At 41.8% G+C, this 15,020-nt stretch overlaps 1 protein-coding gene across 1 annotated transcript in view; it reads left to right on the forward strand.

Moving 5' to 3' along the window:
* pde8b (phosphodiesterase 8B) overlaps positions 1 to 15,020 on the forward strand; it is a 105,928-nt gene that overhangs the window by 15,710 nt on the left and 75,198 nt on the right. The window contains exons 2-3 of the mRNA XM_048595323.1: positions 10,596 to 10,786; positions 14,190 to 14,249. Of these exons, the coding sequence (XP_048451280.1) occupies positions 10,596 to 10,786; positions 14,190 to 14,249 (251 nt within the window). The remainder of the gene's footprint in view (positions 1 to 10,595; positions 10,787 to 14,189; positions 14,250 to 15,020) is intronic.

A 15,020-nucleotide genomic window follows, 5' to 3' on the forward strand; every position in this document is an offset into this window, starting at 1 on the left:
ATCGAGGGCCGAAGGGCCTGTACTGCGCTGTAATGTTCTATGTTCTATGTTCTAGATGCTGGTGCAATGCAGATACCTGGCCTGTGATTGGCTAATTTTATTCCATAAGCCATTATCAACACAGTATAGATCATGCTCAACAAGCTCAGGTTTTGCAAAACTCAAAACAATATGTTTGTCATTAAATGTGATTCTGCAATTGGTCAACATTTGCTGAACAATCTTGAACGTGCTTATAGCTACACTAACAACTAAGTTATGACAATCAGTCAAGCACGTAATGTGGTTCATTTAAGCTTGCTGGTAGTCACAAACATTTATGTGCAGGGACCTGCTCACTGCAAGTGAAACGATGATGTCCGAATCTTGAGCTTTTTTTAAAATTGCTTAGGAATTTGGGAGCCATCGTTCCCAACTGCTTTCCCCATGGCAACATATCAGCCACTCTCACTCTACTTGCCAACCATTCAAGCACGTTTTACCCGTCATAAAAATTGTCCAATTGTTTGAAATGTTTAGTTTAGAAACATGTTACTCATTATAGGACTATTCAAGTGTTGTACTACCCACTGAATGTTTACAGTTGAGGAATATAGGAGGAGAAGGGGCATACTTACGAGTGAAATCAAGAGGACAAAAAGGAGATATAAGAAATCCTTGGCAGGTAAGGTTAAGGAGAATTCAAAGAAATTCGACAAGTACATTAAGAGCAAAACAGCAACTAAGGAGAGAATAATGCCCCTTAAAGATCAACGAGCCTATATATGTTTGGGACCACAGGAGATGGATGGATACTAAATGAATATTTCACCAGTATTTACTGTGGAGAAAGACTTGGAGGCTAGGGAACTTGGGGAAATAAATGGCGATGTCTTGAAAAGAGTCCGCATTGTGGAAGAAGAAATGCTGGAGGTCTTAAAACACACAAAGGTAGATAAGTCACCGTCACCTGATCAGGTGTATCCCAGGATATTGTGGGAAGCTAAGGAAGAAATTGCGAGTCTAAAACAGGGATATTTGTATTTATAACCATGGGTGAGGTGTCAGAAGACTGGAGGGTGGCTAATGTTGTGCCTTTATTTAATGAAGGCTACAAGGAAAAGGAAACTATAAACCGGTGAGTCTGACATCAGTCATGGGTAAGTTGTTGGAGGGAAATCTGAGAGAGCTACAGGCATTTAGAAAGGAAAGGACTGATTGGGGATAGTCAGCATGGCTTTGTGCATGGGATATCGTGTCTCACAAACTAGATTGAGATTTTGAGGATGTGACCAAGAAGATAGATAAGGCCAGAGTGGTAGACTTTGTCTTCATGGACTTTAACAAGGCCTTCGACAAGGTTCCACATGGTAGACTGGTAGTAAAGTTAGATCACATGGGATCCAGGGAGAGGTAGGCAATTGGATACAAAATTGGATTGACAGTAGGAGACAGAGGATGGTGGTAGAGGGTTGTTTTTTCAGCTTGAAGGCCTGTGACCAGTGGTGTTCCACAGGGATAGGTGCTGGGTCCACTGTTGTTTGTCATTTATACAAATGATTTGGATGAGGATTTAAGAAGCATGGATAGTAAGTTGCAGATGACACCAAAATTGATGGAATAGTGGACAGTGAAGAAGGTTATCTAAGAGTACAAAGGGATCTTGATCAATTGGGCCTATGAGCCAAGGAATGGCAGATGGAGTTTAATTTAGGTAAATGTGAGGTGTTGCATTTTGGTAAGACAAACCAAGACAGAATTTACATAGTTATTGGTAGGGCTTTGGGGAGTGTTGTCAAACAGAGAGACCCAAGGGTGCACGGTTCCTTGAAAGTGGCGTCACAGGTAGATAGAGTGGTAAAGAAGGTGTTTGGCATGCTTGTCTTCATTGGTCAGTGTATTGAGTATAGGCTTTGAGGAAGGGTCACTGGACCCGAAATGTTAACTCTGATATTTTCTTCACAGATGCTGCCAGACCTACTGAGCTTTTCCAGCAACTTCTGTTTTTATTCCTGATTTATGGCATCCGCAGTTCTTTTGGCTTTTATTGAGTGTAGGAGTTGGGACATCATGTTACAGTTGTACAGGACATTGGCAAGGCCACTTTTAGAATACTGTTCTGGTCGCTGTACTATAGGAAGGATATTATTAAATTGGAAAGGGTACAGAAAAGATTTACAAGGATGTTACCTGGACTGGATAGTTTGAGTTATAAGGAGAGGCTGGATAAGCTGGGAAATTTTTCCCAGAGGGCAGGAGGATGACCCTAACCCTCACTGCATCAACCCTCCATTTACTATGGCTAATCCCCTAGCCTATATATCCCTGGACACTACGGACAATTTAGCATGGCCAATCCACCTAACCTGTACCTCTTTACACTGTGGGAGGAAATCAGAGCACCTGGAACAAACTCACGCAGTAACAAGGAGAAAGTGCAAACTCCACACAGCCAGTTACCCAAGGGTGGAATTGAATCTAGCTAGCTGGTGCTGTGAGGCAGCAGTGTTAACCACTGAGCCACCATTCCGCCCCAATAGTGTGCTGGAATACTCCCCATTTGCCTGGATGAGTGCAACCCCAACAACACTCAAGAAGCTTGACACCATCCAGGGCAAAGCAGCCTGCTTGATTGGCACTACATCCACAAGCATCAATTCCCTCCACCACCGACAGTTAACAGCAGCAGTGTGTACTATCTACAAGATGCACTGCAGAACTTCACCAAAGATGCTCAGACAGCACCTTCCAAACCCACGAACACTTCCATCCAAAAGGACAAGGTCAGCAGACATATGGGGACACCACCACCTCCAAGTTCCCCTCCAAGCTACTCACCATCCTGACTTGGAAATATATCGCCGTTCCTTCACTATCACTGGGTCAAAATCCTGGAATTCCCTCTCTAATGACATTGTGGGTCAACCCACAGCAGGTGGACTGCAGTGGTTCAAGAAGGCAGCTCACCACCACGTTCTCAAGGGCAACTAGGGATGGGCAAGAAATGCTGGCCAGCCAGCGACGCCCACATCCCACAAATTATAAAAAAATGGCTAATACTGCATTTAAATAAAATAATATGAAAATCTGAGTGTTTACAGACCAGTTACTTAGATTAATTGTGAAGAACAAAATAAATAAAATATTTCATTACTTGCGATTTACAGCAGCATTGCTATTACTGTTTTCTATTTTGTAAATGTAATGAACGATAGCGGTTCATAAGAATTCATGGGAAGTGTGTATCTTTTCCATTTTTAAAACTATTTTCTTGTTTAATTTGAGCTGTCGTGGGATCATAGCATTAATGCTTCCAATTTATTTTTAGAAAATATAAGCTTTTGTGCAATTTCAAGAAATAACGTATTTCTGGAGTGTCTTACATATCCTCAGAACACACAACATTCTTGATTGGAAATGACCTGTTGTTGAAGGGTTCTGACTGTTTTGCACATAGCAAGGTGCTGCGGAGTGAGTACAGGGAGTTAGGAAAGAGGCTGAAAAGCAGGACCTCAAGGGTAGTAATCTTTGGGTTACCACCAGTGCCACATGCTAGTGACGCAAGGAATAGAAATATAGGACAGATGAATGCGCGGTTAAGGAGCTGGTGCAGGGGGGGCAGGGTTTCAGGTTCTTGGACCATTGAGACGTCTTCTTGGGCAGGGGTGGCCTGTACAAGACGGACGGGTTGCATGTAAACCAGAGGGGAACGAATGTCCTCGCAGGGAGTTTCGCGAGTGTTACTCGGGAGGGTTTAAGCTAGAGTGGCTAGCGGTTGGGAACCAGGGCAGCAGATCAGCAAGTAGAAGGATTGAGGGTAAGGTAGATGTTAGGACCAGTAAATCAGAAAGGAAGGACAGGCAGAGACACATAAATGAACACAATGATAATAATGGGCTGAAGTGTGTTTATTTCAATACAAAGAATAGGATAAGCTTAGAGCCTAGATCAGTACATGAGACTATGATGTTGTGGCCATTACGGAGCCTTGATTGAGAGAGGGACAGGACTGGCTGCTCAACATTCCAGGGTTTTGTTGTTTTAGACGAGATAGAGAGGAAGGTAAAAGAGGTGGAGGAGTTGCATTACTAATCAGGGAGAATGTTTCATCTGCACTCAGAGAGGACGTACTGGAGGGCTCATCCACTGAGGCAATATGGGTGCCGCTCAAAAATAAGATGGGTGCAATCACTCTGACTGGATTATATTGTAGGCCTCCCAACAGCCACCAAGTGATTGAGAAATAAATATATAGGCAGATTATGGAAAGATGCAGTAAAAAGGGTGACTTTAACTTTCCTGGTATTGACTAGGACTTCCTTAGAGCAAGAGGCTTAGGTGGGGTGGAATTTGTTAAGTGCATCCAAGAGGGTTTCTTGAAACAGGAAGGGCCATACTGGACCTTGTATTGGCTAATGAGCCTGGCCAAGTGACTGACCTTTCAGTGGTAGAGCATTTTGGTAATAGTGATCACAGCTCCTTAAGTTTTAAGATAGCTATGAGCAAGGATAAGTCAGGACCTTGCGCAAAGGTACTACATTGGGGAAGGGCAAATTACGTCAGTATTAGGCAGGAGCTAGGGAGTGTTAATTGGGAGGAGCTATTATCGGGCAAGTCCACATTTGATGTGTGGGAGCTGTTTAAAGACCTGCTGGGGAGAGTTCAAGACTGACATGTTCCAGTAAGGAGGAAGAATAAGGAGCAAGCAAGGTAAGGGACCCTTGGATAATGATGGAGGTTGTAAATTTAGTCAAAAGGGAAAAAAGCATATGTAAGGTGTAGGAAGCTAATTTCAGGCAGGGCCCGTGAGGATTATAAGGAAAGCAGGAAAGTACTCAAGCAGGAAATTAGGAGAGCAAGAAGGGGCCATGAAATAACCTTGGCAAGCAGTGTTAAAGAGAATCCTAAGGCATTCTACGGATACATTTAAAAAAGAGGATAACTTGGGAGAAAGTAGGACCACTTAAGGATAAAGGAGGGAACTTGTGCTTGGAGGCAGAGAATGTGTGTGAGATCCGAAATGAGTACTTTGCATCGGTATTCACCCAGGAAAAGGATGTGGATGATAGTGAGATTTGTGTGGAGCATGCTAATATGCTAGAGCATTTTCAGATCAAGAAAGAAGTGGTGTTGAATCTCTTGAAGACCATTAAAGTGGATAAGTCCACAGGGCACGATGGTATCTGTCCCAGCTTATTGAAAGAGGGAAGAGAGGAGCTTTCTGGGGCCTTGAACAAGATCTTTGTATCCTCGCTCACCACTGTAGATGTTACGGAAGACTGGGGAGTAGCTATTGTTGTTCCTCAGTTCAAGAAGAGAAATAGACATAATCTATGAAACTACAGGACCGGTGAGTCTCACATCGGTGGTTAGAAAATTATTGGAGAGAATTCTTGGGGATAGGATTTACGCACATTTGGAAAAGCATGGCCTAATTAGGAACAGTCAGCATGGCTTTGTACAGGGCAGGTCATGTCTTAGTAACTTGATTGAATTTTTTGAGGAGGTGACGAAGGTGATCGATGAGAGTAGAGCAGTGGATGTTGTCTACATGGATTTTACTAAGGCTTAAGGAGCTGTGATCACTATTACCAAAATGCTTAGGTCCCTCATGGTAGGCTCATCCAGAAGGTTAAGATGCATGGGTTCCATGATGACTTGGCCGCATGGATTCAGAATTGGCTTGCCCATAGAAGAAAGAGGATAGTGGTGGAAGGGTGTTTTTCAGGCTGGAGGCCCATGACTAGTAGTATTCTGCAGGGTTCCGTACTGGGGTCTCTGCTGTTTGTGATATATATAAATGTCTTGGATGAAAGTGTAGATGGGTGGGTTAGTAGGTTTGCAGATCAGTGGAGTTATAGATAGTGTGGAAGGTTGTCAAAGGATACAGTGGAAAATAGATCAATTGCAGGTATGGACGGAGAAATGGCAAATGGAGTTTAATCTGGGTAAGTGTGAGGTGCTACATTTTGGGAGACCAAATGTTAAGGAAAAATGTACAGTTAATGGCTGGATTACAGGACCTGAGCTATAAGGAGAGGCTAGAAAAACTCGGGTTGTTTTCTCCTGAGTGGCACAGGCTGAGGGAAGACTTGATAGAAATTTATAAAATTATGAAATGCCTAGATAGGGTTTACGGTCAGAATCTTTTTCCCACAGTTGAAATGTCTAATACTAGGGGGCATGCATTTAATGTTAGAGCGGGAAAGTTCAAAGAAGATATGAGAGGCAAGTTTTTTTACACAGAGAGTGGTAGGAATCTGGAACGCACTGCCAGAGGTGGTAGTGAAGGCAGATATGATAAGGGCATTTAAGGGACTTTTAGCAAGCACATGAATATGCAAGGAATGGAGGGATATGGACCAAGGGCGGGAGGAAGGGATTAGTTTCATTTGGTGTCATGTTCGGCTCAACATCGTGGGCTGAAGGGCCTGTTCCTGCACAGTACGGTTCTATGTTCTATTTCTATGTTTGTCAAACACAAATGATCTCTTAATCTACTTTTGATAGTATTAGTTAAGGGAAATGTACTGACCAAGACACTGGAAGAACTTCTGTGCGCTTCCTAAAAAAAAATTGCATTTGCAATTACATCTTACTGTGAAGGTAAACAGGGCTTCAGTTAGACATTCCATTCAAAATTATATTCTTCAGATTAGATTTCATTTTAGGAGAGTAAATAATAATTGGAATTTAGGAGCAGCAATAGGCTGTGCAGCCCCACAAGCCTGCTCCATCATTCTAGATCATTGCTTCTGCGTTATCTCCATATCTCTGATGTCATCAATAAGTAGAAATTGATATCTCTGTCTTAAATTTATTTAATGACTGAACTCCCTCAGCTCTCTGCAGTACGGAATTCCAAAGTACCACCACCCTCTGATTGAAGAAGTTCCTCTTCATCTCAGTTCATAAATGGTTTGACTTTTATTCTAAGATCGTAACTCCTGGTTCTAGACCCTACAGACGAGGGAAAGTTCAAAGGAGACTTGAGGGGCAAGTTGTTTTTATACATCTACCCTTTAAAAATTTTGTTAACTTTCATGCAATTGCTCTCCTAGGATACAGGCCCAGTCTCCTCAATCTCTCTTAGTACAGACCGATTATCCCAGGAATCAGTCTGGTGAACCTCTGGCTGCACTCCCTCTATGGCAAGGGGACTAGAACTGCCCATAATACTCCTGTGTGATGTCACTAGTTTTCTATCCAATTAAAGCAAGACTTCTTTGCTCCTGTACTCAAATCCACTTGTGATAAAGGCTAACATAATGTTTAAAAACCGAAAGAACTGCGGATGCTGTAAATCAGCAACAAAAACAGAAATTGCTGGAAATCCTCAGCAGGTCTGGCAGCATCTGTGGAGAGAAATCAGAGTTGATGTCTCGAGTTGAGTTCTGAGGAAGGGTCACTCGACCTGAAACATCAATTCTGATTTCTCCCCACAGATGCTGCCAGACCTGCTGAGGTTTTCCAGCAATTTCTTCTTTTGTTTGTAACATACTGTTTGCCTCCCTAATTGCTTATTGTACCTCTATGTTAGCTTTCACTACCTGGAATCCTTTGGACATCAACACTTGCCATTCTCTCACCACTTGAGAAATACTCTGTACCTTCATTCCTCATATCAAAGTGGAGAGCCTCACACATATATGATATCCCATTATATTCCACCTACAGTGCACTTTCTCACTCATTCAGCTTGTCAAAATCTTCTTGAAGCCTCTTTGCATCCTCCACACAACTCAAATTCCCACCAAGTTTTGCGTTATGTGCATATTTGGAAATATTACCATTGAGTCTCACACCCAAATCATTGATATAGATTGTAAATAGCTGCAGCCCAAATACTGATCCCTGTAGCAACCCAGTGGTCATAGCCTGCCAACCTGAAAATGACCCATTTATTCCTCCTTTCTGTTTTTTGCCCATTAACCAATTCTCAATTTATGTTAGAATTTTACCTCTAATCCCCATGCACTTTCATTTGTTTAATAAACTTTTGAGTGGGACTTTATCAAAAGTGTTCTGAGAATCCATATACACTACATTCACTGATTCCTCCTTCATGACTCTGCTAGTAACGTGCCCAAAATTAAGTCCATCATAAATCCATGTTGATTTGGTTCAATCGGATATTTAATTTTCAAACACAGTAATCACTTCCTTAATAATGTTCAAGTACATTCCCTACTACTGACCTCAGGCTAAAAGGTCAAGAGTTCCCCATTTTCTCTCTCCTTCCTTAAACAGTGGAATTACTTTTAAAGCCTTCCAATCTGCGGGCACTGTTGCAGAATTAATAGGATTTGAAAGATGATCACCAATGCATCCACATTCTCTTTAGCCACTTGTTTCAGCGATACAGAGAAAGTGAATGCTTTGGTGATTATCTTTCCAAATCCTATTAATTCTGCAGCAGTGCCTATAGATTGGAATATTGTAGGAGAGATTTGATCCGTGTATACTAAGCATTTCAAAGATAAAAAAAAATTACTAATAGAGTAAACATATTCTCCAATCAGTGCACCCATCCACAATTGTGGAAGTGGAAGTACTTGTAAAATATTGAGAACTCACATGAGTTAAAACCACTTATACTTTGAGTTATGCAGCATGGTTCTAACCAGTTTTAAATGCAGATTTCCCCTGCCATGCGGTGGTCATGCTGGAGAGTGCATCTGCTGATGTCCAATAGTCCTGCTGGGTGGACATACCAACCCACACCATTGCAATATCAACTGGATTCCAGATTGAGAAAATGTAAGGTTAGGTGTAAGGTCCATTCACAGAAGAGATTGAGAACCAGTTCAGACAGAGGCCAGCAGTGAAAGATGCGACTCTGACATTGGCAAGTGGCAGCTAGGCTGTGGCCTGAGGATCAGTAACTTTGATGTTGGTTGGTTCCGGTGTAGGGATGGAGGAGGGATGCCAGCTCAGGCATCATTGATAATAGCTGGCTCAGGACTGATGGACTCGCTTTAAACTATATCTTTCCTTTTTTACCTTATTATTAAATTATTCAAAATGTCACAGAATTGTCATGACAAATGAAAGCTTCTCATTGTATTTTGTTGTATTCTTACTGGAAAATATACATGACAATTAAAAAAAAACTGTTGTTACCATAGTCTGGAAAACCTCACCTATTCCTCATGTGTCCCTTGCAGAAAAAAGGAAAGGACTCATATTCTGGTCTTTCCAACAACGGGACTGCCAGCTGACACTGTTAAAGGCAGTTGTGCCTCAGGCTCAATGCTCAGGAGGCTTCAGATCTTGTAGCAAGCTGCAAAAGACCAGTATTAACTTATCAGGAGAAACACAGACTTCTCATGCATTCTTCCTCAGAGACATCAGAAAACTCACTTGCTGCATTGGTTTGGTGGTCTGGTAATGCTTACTGCAAGCAGCTGTCCCATGACCTTCTGTCTTCTCACAGGCTCACCTGCCCCTCCTCCTGGTGGGTGAGGCTACTGCAAATGTTCTTGTTGCTGTTTGCTTCCCCTCATCCATCCAAAACAATGAAGAAAGAATGGCATCATATTGAGTATTTTTACAGGGTCTAATGGTGAATAAATGAAAAAGAAAGTAATTCCCAAACTTCGAAATCAATTGGAAATGCAACAAGTGAACTTAATGGACAGATTCCTGTGATCTGAACACCTTGTTGTTGTGTGTGACTTTAGTCTTGGTCCCTGAAACCAATCCTGATAAGTTCTATGCTACAAGTTTGACATCTGGCAGGATTTGTCAAGTTAAAATTGCACGACCCCTAACAATATAATAAATCATAGTTTGCTCCAGGTACTAGCCTGTTTCTGACACACACATCAGTCACAAAAATAGTACCAGGATAAAGTATTAGAGGGCCCAGGTATGATGGGCCAGTTTAAAAGGCTTCTAAACCTTGAGTGAAGCCCGGATTCAATTTTCTGTTCACTTTGTATAATATAGAGATTAATAAAATCTGTGATAATGTGGTAACACATTGGGCACAAGTTCAGAATGTCATAATAGTACTTGGTATTGCAACGATAATAAACAGAAGTTTCTGTAAAACACTTGTATATCACTTCCATGGTTTGCATGAATCTTTGACTTACAATCTTTAAAATTCCTCAATTGCAGCACTAATAACTGTGACTAATGTAAATCAAAGTTAGATTTATTTTGTGACAGTTGCAAGTCACTAATCGCAAGGTGGGCTTAATATGGTATGCTTATCTCATACAGCGGGATTTCACCCTCAAATATCAGCTGGACTTGTGAGGTGCAGTCAGAATCACAGAATTGTTACAGTGCAGAAGGAAGCCATTTGGCCCATTGTTTCTTAATCAGTTCATAACTAAGCTCATATGTCGTCCAGTGGTCACTAGATTTAAACAAAAATTAGCAGTGAGAAACCTGACTGATTTACCTCCTCTCTTCTTTATAATTAATGACAGAGGTCGATTGCAATGTCCCTATGCTTGTTCTTCGAATTAAGATGCATTATTCTCAGAGATTTGGTGACTATAGCACACCTTCTAATAATGACATTTATTATCTGTAGATTGATTCAAATGTGACTCAGTAGGAACGCACAATGGAATCTCACCTGATATAACCTATCTTTGTAGGTTCTATTGGTCTTTGCTAAAGAGGACAGACAGAGTGATGGCTTTTGGTGGGCATGTGATAGAGCTGGATACAAGTGCAACATCGCACGGACACCAGAGTCTGCACTGGAATACTTTCTGGATAAACATCATGAAATTATAGTCGTTGACAACAGACACACCAGATATTTTGATGCCGAAGCTCTTTGCAGGTAATCCAACAGGCCTTTTGAAAACAGGCCTGCAGACTATCGGATGCAGCCATGTTTTTAGTTCCTGGAATCCAGTATTTCTGAGTTGTATCTTTGAATTATGGTAAGTGGAACTAGATTAGTAATGTAGAGGAGAATGAACTGCAGCGGTTCAAGAAGGCAGCTCACCACCACCTTCTCAAGGGCAACTAGGGACGGGCAATAAATGCTGGCCAGCCAACGATGACCCCATCCCACAAAATGAATAAATAAGAAAAATCTTATCATCATCATAGAATCCCTACAGTGCGGAAACAGGCCCATTGGCCCAAAAAGTCCACACCGACACTCAGAGCATCCCACCCAGACCCATCCCCCTATAACCCATCTAATCTACACATCCCTGAACACTACGGGCAATTTAGCATGGCCAATCCACCTAGCCTGCACATCTTATGTGGAAAGGTTTGTCAGAGGTAAGCTTCAGGGGGATCTTCTTTAGCCCTGCTCCAAATTGTTCCAATTTTACAGCCTAGGGAAGCTCACCCAATCTCACCCCCAATGGAGATCCTAAAGTGTTCAATTGGTGACCACTTAAGGGCCACTTGCGTCACAGCTTCAGTTTCGCTACTCTGTTCAATCTGCTCAGGCTTTGGACAGGGAAAAAGGAATGGAGTTCCAAACAAGTGCACTGTTTACACATTAGGTGGCTCCCATCCTTACCCATTTGTGGGTGTTTCTTCCCCACCCCTGGACTCTCCATCAAGATTCCACCTCGTTTCCATCCAACTTGGCCTCACCACCTCACCTTGACATGAGACTATCTCAACCTGACTGATCTGATCTTGGATTCCAGCACTTAGAATCTGGTGATGCAGTCCAAGGTCAGGCCACAGCTGCCATTTCTGCTGCTGATACTTAGACAGGTAAGCAAGTGTCTGAGGCAGGACTTTGTCTTGAGTACAGGGCAGAATTCCCATGTCCAAATGGCTATGAGGCTGCCACAGTCCAACACTGCAGTTTGTGAAAGGCAGAAGATGCTGTCAAAATGAACAGAAGATAAAGAACACAGAACAGTACAGCACAGTACAGGCCCTTCGGCCCACAATGTTGTGCTGACCTATTTTCCTACTAAGATCAATCTACCCTGCATACCCTACATTTTACTACCCTCCATGTGCCTATCCAAGAGTCGCTTAAAAGTCTCTAAAGTATCTGACTCCACTACCACTGCCGGCAGCGCATCCCACACACCCACCACTCTCTGTGTGAAGAACCTACCTCTGACATCTCCCCTATACCTTCACCAGTCACCTTTAAAATTATGCCCCATCGTAATAGTCATTTCCGCCCTGGGAAAAAAGTCTCTGACTATCCACTCTATCTATGCCTCTCACCATCTTGTAGAGAATTAAGAAGCTGGAGTGGATTGTATCATTTCTCAAGTCTAATCTGTCATTCCATATAATCACAGCCCGTTTTCTCATCCTACCTCTTTATCCCTTATTTCCCTTATGGTCTAGAAATCTGTCAATCTTTGACCTTAAATGTGTCTTGTTTGGTCAGTTTTGCAATTTTTCTCTTTGTTTTAAAGTTGCAACATGTTGGTTTAGGTTGATATCTAGATCCTTGGAGTTTTTACAGTGTTTTATTTTTCATTCCAAAGCTATTTCACTGTGGTCTGAGTTAGACAGTCTTACAGCCTAGTGAATAATGCAAAGTTCATTGGCTGTTTACATGCAGACAGTACCTGACACTCTCGTTATCCAGTCGGACATTTCAATTTCTTGAAAGTCTCCTGTGCCTGCTACCTTTCCTTGTGGTCAAATAACTGAGAAGGTTAGAGAGGAATTTTCCAGGGCTTTTATTGCCTTATTTGCGCATTTTTCTTCCTTGCTTTTTGTTTTGTCTCTTCCAGGAGAATGATAACTGGGTTTAAGGGGATAGTAAGAAGTGGGGACGGATGGGCATTGGGGGACTGTATGGGTGGGGTGGCTGGTTGCGTTATGATGGGAAGGGGGAAGGAGGAAGTGCTCAAACATGATGCTCTGACCATGATGGTGGGGAAGGCTTGATGGACCAACTAGTTATTGCCCATTCATTTGTTTTGTGTGTTTAATTTCGCCATTTTGGCTCAATCCATTGACAAGCCAAGCATATATAGAGTTTTCAAGAGGAGCGTGTACAATATTCCATTTCCTGGGTTTCCAATGAGTATTTTTAAAGCAATGTAAGATATTTAATTGGATACTGAATCGTCATTTTGCAATCACCTTGTGAATACGGTTTTTTTTTCCCTAAAGTCCTGATACTATTAAATTGTTGTCTTTCATTTGACTCCAGATTTTAACAGAACCCTCTGAGCAGGAACAGTGTAGAGCTGATTTGACTTTTATGTTTCAGCAAAGTCAACCTGAATATGTCCCATGTCTACCAGTTCTCTGAGGGTTCGTTAGGTTAAAATTAAAAGTTGCATTTCTTAAATCTAGTTCTATCATTGTCTGCTGTCAATTCCCATATGGTGTCACTTGCACAAACAATTTATGATGATTCAGAAGGAACAAATTATTTGTCATATTCGAGAAGGTTCATTTTAACTCTTGGCAGGATCTGCAATGCAGGGAGTTATTTATGGACAGCAATGATTAGGCATTGGATAAGTCTTGGGAATGTCTGAATCTCAACAGGTCCCAAATTCAGGTTCAGCTCTGTACGAGTAAATCTACCCAGATTGAAACTGTGATTCAGCACGGATCGATGTTTCTGTAAAGAGGACAGTAGCTTCGTGGTAACATTTCTGGAGTGTTGAGTTGAAATTCCATGATGGCAACCGAAGAAATTTAAATTCAATTAATAAATAAATCTGAAGTTTAAAAGCTAATATCATTAATAATAGTTGTGAATCAGGGAGAAACCAAATTGGTTCACTAAGTGTCCTTCAGTAGATTAATCTGCTGTTCTTCCCCGTCTGGCCCATATGTGACTCCAGGCCCACAACATTTTGGTTCATTCTTAACAGCCCTCTGAAGTCAAGTTGCCAACAGAGATTAAAGTATTCATGGAGGTTAGTCACCTGACTTGTCCCCATACTCCACCATACTCCCGTCAATAGTTGACTAACATATCCATCTGTGTGACACACTGCCTTCATCACCAACGGGAAAGTAAAAGTAGTTAGTACCCAATTATACAATGCTTAACTGTCCAGACAGCCTCTTGATTTTCAATAAAGAGAAATATCCAAAGAAAATCACATGATTTTAGGTTTCATCAAAATCTTCATGCGATTACTTTAACTGTCATTTTAGAATATGAAAGCTGAAGAATAAATCATTGTAATTTTTTCGAGATGTTTTGCAGGAAGTTAAAAAGAAAGAGTCTTCCACTTTATTGTTTTTTGTCTTTACTGCTTTTCATTTCTTAGGTCAATTCGAGCCACAAACCCTGGAGAAACCACGGTGATGCTGGTTGTAGTTCCTCAGTTGTAAGTAGCTCATATTTTAGTATGTCACTGTGCGATTAAACTGCTTTCCAACAAAAACAAACAGGTCAGCAAATTCCACTTTGGCATAGGAGGAAGATGATTTTGTGATCTCTGTGTTCAAAAGTTATAACAGGGTGGTGAAAGCCAGTGTATTGCCCATACTAGATCCAGTGAGGCCCTCAAGATCTCGATGCATGTCTTAATTACTTAAAAATTCTCCACTGCTCCACAGAAATATTTTTTAAACATGGTGGTCATCTATGATCAGGCCTTCCTGAGAATTGATAGCCCTTATTAGAGCTGAAAGATGCTCTGACTTTTGCCATTGGGATGGGTCATTTCCACAGGTATGTACCTCCATCCTGACTATGCTAAAGATCCTCGCACCGCAACTTGGAACATAGAACATAGAACATAGAACATTACAGCGCGGTACAGGCCCTTCGGCCCTCGATGTTGCGCCGACCTGTGAAACCAATCTGAAGCCCATCTAACCTAAACTATTCCATTATCATCCATATGTTTATCCAATGACCATTTAAATGCCCTTAAAGTTGGCGAGTCTACTATTTTTGCAGGCAGGGCATTCCACGCCCTTACTACTCTCTGAGTAAAGAACCTACCTCTGACATCTGTCTTATATCTATCACCCCTCAATTTAAAGCTATGTCCCCTCATGCTAGCCATCACCATCCGAGGAAAAAGGCTCCCACTGTCCACCCTTTCTAATCCTCTGATCATCTTGTATGTCTCTATCAAGTCACCTCTTAA

The sequence above is a fragment of the Rhincodon typus genome, chromosome 3 (assembly GCF_021869965.1).
Source record: "Rhincodon typus isolate 14 chromosome 3, sRhiTyp1.1, whole genome shotgun sequence".
NCBI classification, from domain to species: domain Eukaryota; kingdom Metazoa; phylum Chordata; class Chondrichthyes; order Orectolobiformes; family Rhincodontidae; genus Rhincodon; species Rhincodon typus.